Here is a 15,498-nt window from a genome sequence, read left to right on the forward strand (position 1 = left end):
ATAAATATTTACAGTAAATGGCAAATCAGATGGAATTTACAACTACAGAAATTTATGACTTCTGGGCACAGTCTGCATGCAGTTGCTGGAAACAGTTTTAGATGGACATGCCTCAAATAGAAACCCTACCGTGTCTTAAACTTAGTCTTAGATCTACTGGGTTGTGGTTTACCACTGATTCAGAAAGACACTGAGCCAAAGTCTTCCAGGCAAATCAGTGATTATGAAGGTATGACCTAATTAAAGATATGCTCCAATAATGAAAGACCTACAGAATAGTTAAGGGAAAGGATCTATGAGATTAATAAGAGGTTATAGGACTTCTTTTGTAGTCCCACAATTCTGGCTCTTCTGTAGAAGGCATGAGAGCCGCTCAAGGTGAGCCACCAAAACGTTATTTACAAATGTGAGTCGCTCTACATTTCAAACGGTCAGTTTCACCCGCAGTCATTTGTCATGATTTATTCATTCAATGTCAGGTCGATTTCGAGGGAGGATGTATGCAGAGGTTCTTGAAAAGGTCACCATTGTATAAATGTAGCTTTCAGGAAGTTTCCTAACTTTCTGACTTGATGAATTTCTGCTATAAAGTGAATACTCTAGGTCCTGGCAGGCCAAGGACACAATTTTCGACTTCTGGGTAGAACAAAAATGTAAAATGAATCTGAAAAGGAAAGGCACAATAGAATATATTTCAGACTATGTGGCACAACCCCGGGGTTACCTATGTCAGCGATGAGGCTGCCCGGCTTCTGCTCCTGGAGGAACTGGCGGACTCGAGGCCAGGCTTTGCTCTGCAGGTCATTGAAGTAAGGTGCGGTGCCCTCATACACATCATGTACATGCTGCTTTTCCAGCTGGGCAGCTTCATGATCCATCCTGGGAATGGGGCCGCCCCCAAGAAATGCCGGTCAGAGTACACAGCAGAAGGAGCTGAAGGAGGATGCAGATTTTCTAAGATTAGGAACCTACAACTGCCAAGGTCATACTGTCCTTATACTTTTTTTTTTAACTGAAAATAACAAAATCTGCACTGTAACCCCACCATAATTGTCCAAAGACTAGCAAATGCATAGTTTTTACCTGCATATCTTCAGAAAATAATGGTTTGGAAATGAGCCAGTCAGTGTGAGTTCCTGTACAAGATCAATTCTTAATTCTGGAAGCATATACAAAAGGTTCACCAAATGGTTCACCCTGGATAAAATCATTCTATTTAATGCTACAGAAGTTTTAAAATTTTATAACAGCTCATCACTCCAATCCAATCACAAAGCCCTATTGATTCGACCTTTTTAACGTCTTTGGATGCTAACCATTTCTCAATCTCCCTACTGATCCAGCTTTAGAAAAGGTGCTTGCCTCTTGTCTGAATTACTTTCATAGCCGTAAACAGATTTTGGGGGGACAGATTTTGGTTGCCCCTCAATCCCTTTCCTTCACTTATGGAAGGAACTATCCACAACTGTTTTCCTAAAACAGAAATCTAATAATGTTGTTTTCCACCTTAGATTTCTTCAAAGGCATTTTATAGCTTGTCCAGTCAAGTTCAGGTGTCTTAGTAGGGCATACAAGGCTCTTTCTGATCTGGCCTCAACTTATCTCTTGAAGCTATTTCTCACCGCCCTTCCCTAGCATCAGATGAGGCTGTATTGCTCAGTGCCCCATGGTTTCTCAGACGCGACACACTCTCTCTCATCCAGGGGCCTGAACGGATACTTATGCTTTGCTTGGCTAACTTCTGTTCATTCTTGACACGAGCATCACCTCTTGCAGAAAGCCTTCTCTGACCTCTCATGCAGGATCAGGAAATCAGAAAGGAGTGAGAAAAATGAAAGAGCAGTCTTAGAGGCCCCTGCTGGGTTAGGTTTAATCTTTGAATTATTCTCTTGTGGCATGTGAGTGAAGAGTATCCCAGGGAAGTGGCCAGGGGCTCAGCTTGTAGCTTTTTACCAATCAATATGAAAGTATTTTCAATCATTTAAGAACCCATTTGGCCCCACTGGTGCGTATCAGCTAGTTTGCTCCTGCCCCTTTTACTCCCGTGCATCCCGTGCACGCTGCCACCGACACAGAGGGCTATAATCATTGATTGGATACTTGCCTCTAGCACTGGCTGGAAGATGCTAGAGTTCAAGGGCTCGCCTTATTTAATGCCGAATCTGCCAGAGTTTGCACATGGCAGATGCTCAATAACGAACAAACACAAGCAGAACTGACTAATCCTGAGTCCAGAGGGTGGCACTGGGTTTGGTAGAAAAGGGAGTGACCCTGGGGAGTGTGGGAAGAGATACACTCACAAACTTGAAGATGAAAGAGTGACAAGAGAGGGGTACAGTCTCTAGACAGCAGACAGCCTGTGTGTCCCGCTCCCCACCCTCCCTCCCCCTCACCAGTCCCACCCTGGAAAGTAGAAAGCGCTTGAGCAAGATGGTATCTGATTAGTTATTGCAAAGTACCTCCCTTCTTACCCTCCTTTGCATTTAAGAAATCTCTTGTGGAGAGGGGTGCCTGGGCGGCTCAGTCGGTTAAGCATCCGACTCTTGATTTCAGCTCAGGTCATTGATCTCACAGTTCGTGAGTTTGAGCCCTGCATAGGGCTCTGCACCGAGATAGCAGAGACTGCTTGGGATTCTCTCTCTGCCCCTCCCTACTTGTCTCTCTCTCTTTCTCAAAATAAACATTAAAAAAAAGAAAGAAAGAAATATCTTGTGGAGAGATACTTTGAGACAACATAAATATCCTGTTTCTCATACTCTCATCCACTAGTTGTAGCATCCTATCCATTGGTGATGCTTGCCCCAAACAGTTATTACTATAATTATCACCAAATGATGATATTTCAATTCCATCATCCATTCTATGGCAAGGAAGAGCTTTTCAGGATTGACTCCTAAGAAAGCAAATGAGCAGTAGACTATCCTTAATTACTACGGGCTGCCCACAGCCCCTGCAGAAAATCTGGCAAACTCCTAACAGAGTACAAATCTCATTTGTGAGGTCTGACAAAACTTCCACCCAAACTGAAACAGCTTATATTGCACCCTCAACTGGAATTTACAAAGTAAACATATGGCCGGCTATAACTGCCTACACACCAGAAAAACCCAAACACTGAGCGCTTTTCTTTTTAATCAACATCTCAGTAGACTTACGTCTGCTTAAATTTTTTTTTTCCCTCAAGGAATCAGATCCGGCAATACAATTTGGAGGAACCCTAAAACAAATAAATTTTACTTTCTTTTACTTGCACATGGTAATTGGCAATCAACATAAACATAATTATCTTCAATCTGGCTCTACCTGCAAGATCAGAATTTGTAGTATCTGAACAGTACCCCTTGGAGACCTTTCACTAAGTCCTCTTCCAAACTGCCTCTGGCCTCTACCGTAAACAAGGAGCTCTTTTAAAGTGTGTGAACAATATAAGTCCACTTTGTTATTGTATTTTACAGTTAAGAATATATACTGCAGAATGATTAGCTGTGAAACTGATTTGTGGAGCTGGGGCTATCCAAGGTGACATTTTTAACACTGGATTTAAATTTCCTGCAATATTTTCCATATGAATTTTATGCATATAAGCAAATTCCTTGTGGATTAGATCATGTGATTAAGCTAGGGAGGTTGGTACTATAAAATACGAGTGGGGTTCAGGGTGAAGCTAGGGAGATAGGGTTAGGTTTAGCCAGGCTTTTTAACCTGTGGGCTGTCAAATTCTAGGCCCTTGTAGCTAGCTGATGCCTTGTTGGTGAGTCATGAGAGAAGGGAAAATAATTTGAAAGGTAAGGAGAAGTCAGATGTAGTAATGCACTGAAAATTCAAAGCACTAATTTGGATTTTGTTTTAAGTGCAATGGAAAGTAGAAAATAGTTTTAAGTTGGTAGATGGGTTGGGGGAGGTAGGTAACATGTTTGGATTTACAATTTTTAAAATTTTTTTTAATTTTTAATTTTTTTTTTTTCTAGAGAGTGCACACATGTAAGGGAGGGGCAGAGGGAGGGAGGGAGGGAGGGAGGGAGAGAAAGAAAGAAAGAATCTTAAGCAGGCTCCATGCCCAGTACAGAGACTGACTCTGGGCTTCCTCCAATGACGGTGAGATCATGACCTTAGCCAAAATCAAGAGTCCAAGGCTTAACCAACTGAGCCACCTCGGCACCCCTGGTTTTATAATTTTAAAAGATCCCTCTAGGCATATCTTTTAGAGTAGCTATTATTTTATTTGTCACAACCCCCTTTCTTCCGATAATTGGTATCTTGTCCTCCCTGGATGAGCAGGGGACCTAGGCCTGGCCAATCACGGTATCTCTATCGGGACACAATCATTGGTTCAAGGCGATGCAAGGTGAGCCAATCAGAGTCCTTCCTTGAGATAGCTCCGTGTGGAGCTAAAGAACAAGTGGCCCCACCTCTGGCATCACAGACCTATAAAAATGTGAAGGTCGGGCTGCCAGTGGCTAACTTTCCCCACATAGCAAAGATCTGTCTTTAGGTAATAGAGAATGAAGTGAGGCAAAGTGAATAGACGAGAGACCAATGCGGTGGGAAAAAGAATCATGGCAAGCATAAAATCCTGGTTCTGTTCCCGGAAACTTTGGTTCCTGCAGTCCTGGGGGCTACTCCTCCTACCCAACTCAGGGTCCGTCTGTTCCCCTTTGTGCTTACTCTTGTTGAGTTTCTGACCTGGCCAGCACAAGAGTCCTCTCTCGTTCAGCATTACTTCTACCAAGAGCTTTCTTTTTCTGTTCTACTTCTAGTTTGTAGTCCTTAGAAAATGGAAGAGAGGAGAGAAAGTGATAGGAAACTAACAAAAGAGGTCAGTGCCTTGATGTATTTCCCATGGAGAGAGGTACAAAGAGAAGGACAGCAGCAATTCTTCTAGCCACCGGGTCATCATTAAGAAGTCACAAATGTTTAGATGTCCTGTTCTGGGCATGTGATCAGGATAGCACTTCCCCACTCAACTTCCTTCAGGCAAAGCCATGTGTCTTGTTTTGACCATTAAATATCAGAAAAGATGTGGACTACACCTGGGGAGAAGCTTTATGAGCTGGCCTATAGCTCCAGTACCCTTTGCCGTGTCTCTGCAAAATCATGGAAATAGCATGATGTAGGACACCCCCCCCCCCGCCCCCACCCCGAGCGATTTCTCTTGATGGACAGACAGGATGTATGTTTTAAGCCAAAAAAGGGGGGAATAAACAGCTCATCATAAATGCCGAATAGGTAATGATAAAACAGACTATCAATCCTATGTTATTAAAAGGGACCTTGTGACTATGTGAGTCTATCCTACTTTTTTCTTCATACACGTTAACATTTTCCTCTTTACTATAGATATAACAAAATTGGGAGAAAACAGGATATAGTACTATATCCCACTTTTTAAAACTTAATTTAATATTGTGAGCCAAGAAGTGACTTTTGCCTGTGGTTTTCTCCAAACTTCTCAAATAAATGTAATTTCCTTCATCCCTAAATCGATGTGTTTCATAGTCTACCAAGTATTACAATGACTTAAGTAACTCTACCAGATTCTGAACTACTAAAGAAACAACATTAAATATACATCTTTGCCTAGCACTAGATTTAAGTATAACAGGTCTAACCACATTTAATGAGTAAATGGAAAATGAAACTCCAGCCAAATAAACTATATCTTTTTTTAATTTTTTTAATTTTATTTTTAACAGTTTAGGTACAACTGACATATGACTAACTGCACATATTTAACGTGTGCAATTTGGTAAGTTTTAGATGGACATACTTTGGGCACCATGAGACAATTATGATAATGAATATAGCCATCACCCACACAGTTTCCTTGCGCCCCTCTGTAAGCCATCCCTCCCACCTTTTAGTTTTTCTTAATGCCATGTTTCTGGGTAAAGAAACAGGGATGAATGGGTGCACACCGAGACATATGTCCAATACCCACAATTCCAAGCGCAACCTTGAGATTTGATGTGAGCACCAAAAGATGAAATACTTCTAGCGATTGTTGTCAAACTATACACCTACCACACAAATGTATAAACAGTAAAAATATTCAGAGGAGTTGAAAAGGCTTCACGAGAAAAGATTTTCCTAGCCTCTCATCAAGGAGATGAGACATTGCACTTGACCTACAGAGAACACAGGGAACTCTGAGAGACCTTGTCTCATCCCCAGGAGTGGCTCCTTGTCCCTAGGGAGGATTCACTATAGCTGCGTATCGTCAGAACAGTGTCTATGGTAACCATTCCTGGAAAGTCAGCTCAGAGACTGAGCTAATAGCCTCTAAACTCATGGCCCAATCACCAGAAGGGATTTGTCTTTTGTTTGTGACGGGAACTTCTGTTACATTTTTATCCTGAGTTTCCTTCTGCACCGTTATTTTCTCTGCAGTGTTCCATGTTTTGGCTCAATGGAAAACACACGTGGTTTTTTTTTTTTTCTTATTTAATTCCATCTCAAAATACCTACTGACTATATTTCTGAATTAAAGCCTCTTGCTATGAGGTAAAACAATATGGCTTTTAGAAGAAGAGAGAGAACATCTATAGAATCTTGAGGTAGGTTAAGATTTCTTGAACAGGTCCTTGAAAGCACTAACCATAAAAGGGAAAATAAATAAGTTAGACTGTATTAAAACTAATACATTAGTAGGAGAGTGAAAATTCAACCCACAGGATGTGAGAAGATAGTCACAGTACATACATCTGACGAAGGACTTGTATCCAGAATACAAAGAATTCTTCCACATCATTAATCAAGAGACCGATAAATCAATATAAACATGGGCAACCCTCCCCCCCACCCAGAACTTCACAGTGGGCAGCAGATGGGCAGGAAACACATGAAAAGGTTCTCATCTTCATTCATAACAGGCAGTTGCAGAATAAAACCACAGTGTGACACTTACATGAGAGAATGGCTAATATGAAGAAAAATGAGAATATGAAGTGTTGGTGAGAACATGGGGCTGCCAGAATTAGAATATGGTTCTAGTTAAAGTGTAAACTGTGTCAGCCTGTTTGGAAGATTATTTGGCAAGTGACAACCAAAGCCAAACCTATGCATATCCTGTGGCTCAGAGATTCTACTCTTTATGTATGTGTATACATATCCAAAAGAAATGCACACACATGTTCACCAAGAGACAGAATTTCCACATAGCACTCTTCAAAACAGCGCAAACATGGAAACTATCTGTATGCCTAATATCAGTAGAATGATCAAATAAATTGTAATGGATTCATGAAATGAAATATTGTAGAGCAACAAGAATGAAAAGTCTGTGACTATATGCAATGAGATGGATCAGTCTCATAAATGTAATGTTAAAAGAGAAAGACACAAAGAGTATCAAGTGTAGGACTCCATTTATGGAAAGTACAAAACCAGGTAAAACAAATCTTTGCCATTAGAAGTGGGATAATGGTTACCAGGAGGTGTAGTAATTGCAAAGGAGCATGGGAGAACTGTCCTGGGGTGCGGATAATATTCTATTTCTTGATCTGGGTTCTGGTTACACAAGTGTGCTTATTTTGTGTACACTTACATGTACTTTTCTCTATATTTCAATTTAAGAAAACCCTTTCACTTTCAGACAGTTGTCTTACTATGTACTTTAAAGCATTTTAAAACTCAAAGCTGAGCAGAGTATTCTTTCTCAGCTGTGTCCTGCCACTCCCAGGATGAATGAATGCCACTCAGTTAGTGCCTTCTTGGGGACACCTAGAAACTGGAGATCACTAGGTTCAAAGATGAGTGGGGATTTTATTTCAAGGCAGTATCCCCATGAAATTAGATTATGTAATAGTATGTACAAAAAACTGCGGAGCGCGTTTTTAGCTCAGAAGAAATTTAACTGAGGATTTCTTTTCTCTTTTTTCTTGGAATAAAATTATAAAACTTTATTGAAGAACATAAAAAAGACCTAATGAAACAGATAAACCCAGTGCTTGCGATGTGAACCCAAGCACTATGACCTCAACAACCCACACAATAATTCTGATTCACAAACACCTTGCTGGCAACCCTTATGGAGACGGTATAGGGAAATTAACTGAGGATTTCTTAATAATTTAAGATGATGTCTGATGTCAGATTATCCAGTAACCAGTGAAAAAAAAGTATATTTGCTCTTAGAAAGGATGTGATATTACGGCAGCAGGTCAGTGACCCCACTGGTCCACTCAAGAAAAGAAACTCATTTTACCAACATTAGATTCGTGTGTTTACTAGATACTGAATAGCTTTCTCTAAACATTCGATGTGAAATTAAGGATGAATTATGTTAGCTACAGCCTCCAAGTCACAACTAATTGATATATGAGGATTAGGGATCTCAATAAATGGATGGGAACAGTAATTATGTAAAGAATCCAGGAAGGATGCTGCCTTATCCTCAGCTTGTAACAGTGTGTGGGTCCTATTCTTACCTACCATCATTCTCTAATTACCTCGTTCTGTTGTGACTGTTAGTCATTAGCACACTTCTCAGCTACTTCAGTACTTTGTTAGAAATGTTTGGACAAACTGAAACTCCCTGATTTATTACTCCTATGTCAATCAGCTGGAATGTTTAGCCAGTTGTTTATGTGGCTGTCTGTGAGTACACTTATTGGAAAAACCTGCTGAGCTTATTGGAGAATAAAATCTTTCTGAACGATTTCATAATATTTATAAGCCTTGGAACCAAGGAAACAGCAATTTGGAGCCCGATACTTGGACAGTTAATCTCCTGAACAACGCATACGTAACAGAAGAAACAGGGTTCTCCCCCAAAAACAAAGAAAGGAGCCAGAAATATGTGCCAATACAGTTTTTCTTTTTAAAGGAGAAACACGGAATGACAAGGAAAAGGAGAAAGGCACTAGGGGAAGAGAAAAAGAGAAGAAAAAGGAAGACAAATATATATCAAATGATGACTGTGTGCTTCCTATATGTTAACACAAAAGAATCAAGACATGGAAAGGAGGAAAAGTAGACAAAGATCTAAGAGTCCAATTTTATAGGGATAAAAATAAGAAAGAAGAGGGGTGCCTGGGTGGCTCAGTCGGTTAAGCGTCTGACTTTGGCTCAGGTCAAGATCTCTCAGTTGGTGAGTTCAGGCCCCGCATGGGGCTTTGTGCTGACAGCTCAGAGCCTGGAGCCTGCTTCAGATTCTGTGTCTCCTTCTCTCTGCCCCTTTCCTGCTCATGTTCTGTCTCGCTCTCTCTCAGAAAATGAATAAACGTTAAAAAAAAAAATAAAAACAAAAATAGGAAAGAAGAGATAGAATATGGAATTTTATGTTTTTATTAATTTTATATCTGTTTCAATTAGGGCTCAGAACAAAGTTAATACATTCTAATATTTATTGTTCATAGAATGTATTACCATTAATCATAGAAGTTAGACTCTGACAACTTGTAACTGAGATTTGCTTGGACCCTTTTTTTAAAAAATTAACGTTCAAAATAATGCCAAAGAAGCTTAAAAACCCTTGCTCTAGAAGTCTGGAATTGTATTACGTTGGCGTTTAATAGATTATGTTCATTTCCAGTGTAACTGGAAATTGTTAAAAAGGAAATCGTGAGCCCTGCTTGTATGTAAAGTAACACTTCCTCAAATGAGTGCACTAGAAGTGGGGATCGCCACCCTAGAACTCAGTTAAAGTGCACTTACAAGAAGCATCAATTCAAAGATCACCCAAAGCTGGGCACGGCACTATGTTTCTTAAGGCCCTGTTTCTAATACCGCTAGGGCATAAAAATCAAATCGCTTCAGGCCACTTGATGTGTTTGAAGAATGGACTGCTACCAAAGGACAAAAAAGGAGAGTGGGAGGGAGAAAGGACACTAATGTGTGGACCCTAAAGCATGAAGGGATTGCTGGAGGTGATTTTCTGGTTAATACTTGTTTATTTGTCTGTCTGTTTTTTAATAGTAAAACTTCAGTTTGGAAGAGCTGAGGGTCTGCCAAAGGTAGTTGTGGAAAAATAATATTGGGAATCTGAGATTCTGCAAAAGAGTTGATTTCTCCCCAAGCCTGAAGCCATGAACTTATGACCATTATTTGAAATCCCAGAACTTTTAGAAGGTTAAATACTTTTTTTTTTAATGTTTCATTTATTTTTGAGAGACAGAGTAGTAGCAGGGGAGGGGCAGAGAGAGAGGGAGACACAGAATCTGAAGCAGGCTCCAGGCTCTGAGCTGTCAGCACAGAGCGCCACACAGGGCTCGAACCCACAAACCGCGAGATCGTGACCTGAGCCGAAGTCAGACGCTCAACTGACTGAGCCACCCAGGCGCCCCTAGAGGTTAAATACTTTTAAAAACTTCTGCTTATCCTTTCTTCCTTTGAGAAACTGCCCCTCTCTCAGATTCCAAGTGATGCTGGGGTCCGCTGGTCACATACACCAGGGGTGGACATGTGATGCGATCTAGGACAGTCCTTCTCTCTCCCCTGGGAAACTGATAAGAGGTAGTCGGAGCCCAATCACTTAGGGCACAAGCCTAAAGGAAAGATCCTCGGGGTTTCTTCCAAGGGCTGCCTTTCCTGAGGTTTGGTTTGCAGCTCTTTCTTCTATCAGCTACTCAGTACACTCCCAACAAATCCGTCCTTCGTGCCTGAGGGAGAGTTTGTTTTGACGTTTGCTGCCAACGGACTTCGTTACGGACTTGAACGTGTCTTTGCGACCACAACATGCACCTCGGGGTGCCACAGTGGAGGAGATGCACCGTGGTCACCGGTGTTCCGACAGGACTTGCCACAAACAGATGCAGAGACCCTTGTCGGAACCCTGGGGCACTGGGGACACTGGGATGGCAGCGTCCTGTGGGAACCATGCTAGCCTAAGGGAAGATCACGGGTGCAGTAGTCCCGCCATCTTTTCCGTCTCCTGCCTTTCTGTTTTGTTCTGCCACAACCTAGTATATGAGTTGCTGTTACAACTTTCCGGTCTCTCTGTCCCCCTTGCCTTCCACCCCCCTCATCTCAGGCATCCATAACACTGGGAGTTGCACCCCTCGTCCTCATTAACTTGCTGGAGACACTGTGTGCTCTTGTAGTAAGAGGTGGCTGCAGGGACCACCCAGCATATGTGTTACTCCTGGCTTCATGGCTGCAGCTTGTCGTTTTCCCTCCATGAACCCAAGAAAAGCAGTTTAGAATCTCTGTTTCCTGCCAATGCTGGATAATTTTCTAATCATGGCCATTTAATAATATCCCCTCCCTGTTGAAAACCTTTCAGGGGCCTCTGCTCTCTGTAGGAAAAATCTTGCACTCCTTAGTCTGGCATTCAAAGCCCTCCATGACCAGGTGCCAGTCTGTGTTCCCAGGTCTTATATCTTGGTGCTACCGTATCTCAAATTCTCGGATTCTACCCAAAGACCTCTACTCGCCCTTCCCTGAGTGGGTCTTAAAAGAGCTCCTCGTTCAGGTCTTTGCTAAAGCCAACAGACTGTTCTCTGTCATCTGAAATGCTCTATCACCTTCCCCTTCCAAAATCTTACCTGGCCTTCAATGTCTAGCAAGCTTTTTCCGCCTCCATAAAGACTTCATGGAGAGCCATAGGTATAAACCAGCTCCCCCACTCTTTCTGTGTTCTGCATATTTATTATCTCTGTCACTCTTAGGACATTTCTCCTGATACCATCTTGAACCCTCAGCTTTGTATATGTGCCCAACTAGATTCGAAGCTCTTGGAGGGCAGGAACTAGAACATGACCTCTTGTGTATATCACAGAGTGCTTGGGATAATGCTCAACACAGAGCAGACACTCAACATTAACCATAGAATCAATGTATCATTAAGCTCTTTCCTTCGCTCCTTCTGCAAGACAACAATACTTTACTCCAGACAAACAGGTGCTCGAGTCTTTGATCGGAAATCATAAATGCCCTGCAGGGGGCAACAGGCACTGGGAGGAAACAGGGCTAAGACGGAGCTTTCCCAGTTGTGTTTTGTATTTCAGGATTTCCTGTCCTGGTAGACCCTTGTTTTACAGACCTACCGTAGGCATGCAGAAGTCACATTTTTGTAACTAAAAGCAAGCATAAGCATTTAAATTGTTCACCTATTTCTAAATCCCACAGAAGACGCAATATTAAAAAAGAGAACACAACACTGCTTTAACTTTCAAAGACCTACTCAAACTGCAATTCTAATACAACAACACAAGTTGGGTCAGGACAGTTCAAAGACTTGATTATAAAAAAATACTTGAGTTTTTGTGGTTTGTTTTTTTTAACCTTTTAATCCACAATCCTTAAAACTTAACATCTACATATTACCTCCAAGTACAGCTTGCAAACTTTTCTATGATAAAAATGATCATTTAATAACGCTCTTTACGAGAAAAGCATTTTCCTCTCTAAAAAGATACTAAATATATTCTTGCAATTTTAACTTACCCTGTACAACTATTTTCAAACTGGTTTTTATTGCCTAGTGCAAAAATAAACTCCAGCTTCCTTTATATCACATCATCATAAATTTAAAAGTAGAGACACGGGGCCTAATTAGGTTTGCATACAGCCCTACACCCTCATGTTATTTGAATTGCAATAACAAAAGCTACTAACCTGAGTCATCTTGTGATGACAGGAAACTTACTTCTTGTCTTTGTGAATCATGGTAGTTTCTACCCTCAGAGAGTGACGATTTTTGCTCATGACTTTCTCGGTGTGTGATGTAAAGGAAAAGTAGTAGGAGGGAAATCAAACAGTGAGGTCCTTCACGCGATGAAGCAATTCTGCATGAGTCGTTCAAGTGAACACAAGCCCTATTAGGAAAAACACAAATACTGAATGTCATTTTACGTAACAAAAATATTGAACCAGCCACAGCCCAGGGTGACCTCTTGACCTCCACATAAACTACCCAGGGAAGACGGGATTAGAAAGAACTGTTCATACATGGAGTATGCCAGAACTGTAAGAGCAGTTTCTGAATTAATTCCTAAGCTCTCTATAAAATATACAGTACTGTCTCCCCAAATTACATTGAATGATTTCATCTGGTTCCTAGAAAAATTACCAGCCTGGAGAGTCAACTCTGAATCCCATGGCTTAATGAAATGGATACTATTTCAGACAGTATTACTAAATTGCATTAAATCATTCCAGTACTGTTTGCTCAGTATTTGTTCAGAATACCAGCTACTTCCGCATCACTTTAAGAATTACTCCTATTCTTCGTTGTTCCCATTTATTTTTCTTTTTTCATAGCACATAGTACAGTGGGTCTGTCATGAAACCCATCAGAAGACTTAGTTACTTAAAAAAAAAAAAAAAAAAAAAAGGACCTTGTATGCCAAAAAGCATTTTGCAATGTATAAGTCTTGGGGTATAAAATAAGGTCTGGAGAGATGCCTGGTGTGGCAGAAAAGCCAATTCTGTAATACCTCGGGCCGGATTCCTTATCTGTAAATGAAGCAAATGGACCTTAATGTAGCTCACAGTTCTCCACCATTTTCCCTAGTCTTCGTATTCTTTGTGTGAATACCTCACTACCACACGCTGCACCTCTTATATACAGTGATTCTCAGGATGGTGGGGGGTGGAGCATGCATGTGGCTTCCCCCAACCTCCCCCTGCTCTCCACTCCACCCCAATCTTGGTCCAGATCTAATTATCACTGATCGGGATGTGCTCTGGAAAGCTTCTGGGTCTTCAGAATATGCCTATACATTTAAGCCACAGTCATCTCTCAGTCATATCAGGTATATGCTCTGTGCCACCGAGAACCACAAAGCCTGACTTTTAGGAAGAACATTTAAGAAGGGTCTTGAAAGAGCTATTAATCAAAGGATCTCATCTTTCCTCATGCGGTTTTAAAGCCTACCTTTATCCTAAAGGAAATGACGTTTGTTTACCGAGCCCTCATGCCGGTCCCCAAAATAAGTGCTCTCTGCTAGGATTCACCCTTCCATGTCCTGACCTAAACACTCCATTGTCATTGGCCAACTTGGCTGGCTATGCCTTTCCTTCAGGCATTAGTGCCTAAATGAATTAACCCTCTCAGATACACCACTGAAGATGGGTCAGTAAAAGTAGCTAACGAAAGGAATTGTAGACAGTGCAGAAGGCATCTGTTAACTACTTGGGTGGGAGCAGGGGTGGGGAAGATTTCTCTATGCCCAAATCATCCTTCCAACACCTATACATATAACTGACTTTCCTCACGTTTACTAAATTATGATCCAAATCTGCTTCTGTTAAAAATGTGTGAATCATTTTATCTTCTCCAAGAAGTTGCTGGGCAAAGACAAAAGAGGGTAGTATATTCCGTTTAAAATGTTGAATTCAGATGAGTCCTTTAACTATATTAGCCATCTATCTCTAGAGTAGTTAGTATTAAAAAATGTATATCTTCTCCTTTTTTCCTGAATAAATAGGAAACTATCTTCTAGGGCAAAGGTTTGTAACTCAAACCTTCTGAAATTTTGCAGTTAGCCATGTGTGCTCTTCCCTGGGGAAATGGGTCAGCACCTCAAAATTATGGCTTAAGGGCCAAGTCAGTTTTGAGATACATAAAAATTCATTCTTTTACACATTCACTCAGCAAATATTAGTTAAGTTTCTTGTACATATAAGGCACTAGGGATAGAGATAAAACAATCTGTCCATTCAGGAACCCAAAATTTAACATGAGAAACAACACAAAGAAATAGAAAACGAAACTGTGGTAGAAACTTGACTTTAGGAATGGATATATCCTGAGAGCTTCTGAATCCCCAAACGTATGCTGTACCTTATTTAATCCTAATAGTCTTATGATATATATAATTAACCCCACTACAAATTACTAAACATCATAGCCCTTTAGGTCACTTAAAATTCTTCAAAACCACAAACGCCTTGGTCCCATATCTGGTGTAATGAATATTATGATCCAGGTACTATAGGAGCACATAGGACAGGTAACTCGTCCAGCCTGGAGCAGGGGCAGACAGTGAGGGTTCCCTTGAAAGACTGGCATCAGAGCAGGAGTTCAGAAGAGAGAGGGTAAGTCAGATAAAGGGGGAGTGGGTGATTCTAGGCATACAAAACAGCATATGCAAAAAAGAAACAAGACCTATTACACTCTCTTTGATGAACTTCAAGTAAATTAATAATAGCAAGACACGTACACACACGCATTCATAATTTACTATCATCCAGGCTGTTTTAAGCATATAACCTACGTTAACTTTTAGAATCTACCCAATAAGGAAGATGGCGGCGTAGGAGGACGCTGGGCTCACCGTGTCCTGCTGGTCACTTAGATTCTACCTACACCTGCCTAAATAACCCAGAAAACCGCCAGAAGACTAGCAGAACGGAGTCTCCGGAGCCAGGCGCAGATGAGAGGCCCACGGAAGAGGGTAGGAAGAGCAGAAAGGCGGTGCGCGCTCCACGGACTGGCGGGAGGGAGCCGGGGCAGAGGGGCGGCCTGCCGGCCAAGCAGAGTCCCCGAGTCCAGCTGACAAAAGCGGAGGGGCCGGACGGAGTGTGTTTGGACAGCAAGCGGGACTTAACATCTGG

The 15,498-nt window shown here is 41.4% G+C and overlaps 1 protein-coding gene across 1 annotated transcript in view; it reads right to left on the reverse strand.

Annotated features, from left to right (window-relative positions):
• Window positions 1-15,498, reverse strand: part of TRMT9B (tRNA methyltransferase 9B (putative)) — a 66,854-nt gene that overhangs the window by 12,829 nt on the left and 38,527 nt on the right. The window contains exons 2-3 of the mRNA XM_042934408.1: window positions 12,556-12,755; window positions 725-933 (exon numbers count right to left, since the gene is read on the reverse strand). Coding sequence (XP_042790342.1) covers window positions 725-878 — 154 coding nt within the window. The 5' untranslated portion in view covers window positions 879-933; window positions 12,556-12,755. The remainder of the gene's footprint in view (window positions 1-724; window positions 934-12,555; window positions 12,756-15,498) is intronic.

This window comes from Panthera leo, chromosome B1 (assembly GCF_018350215.1).
Source record: "Panthera leo isolate Ple1 chromosome B1, P.leo_Ple1_pat1.1, whole genome shotgun sequence".
In the NCBI taxonomy this organism is placed as follows: Eukaryota; Metazoa; Chordata; class Mammalia; order Carnivora; family Felidae; genus Panthera; species Panthera leo.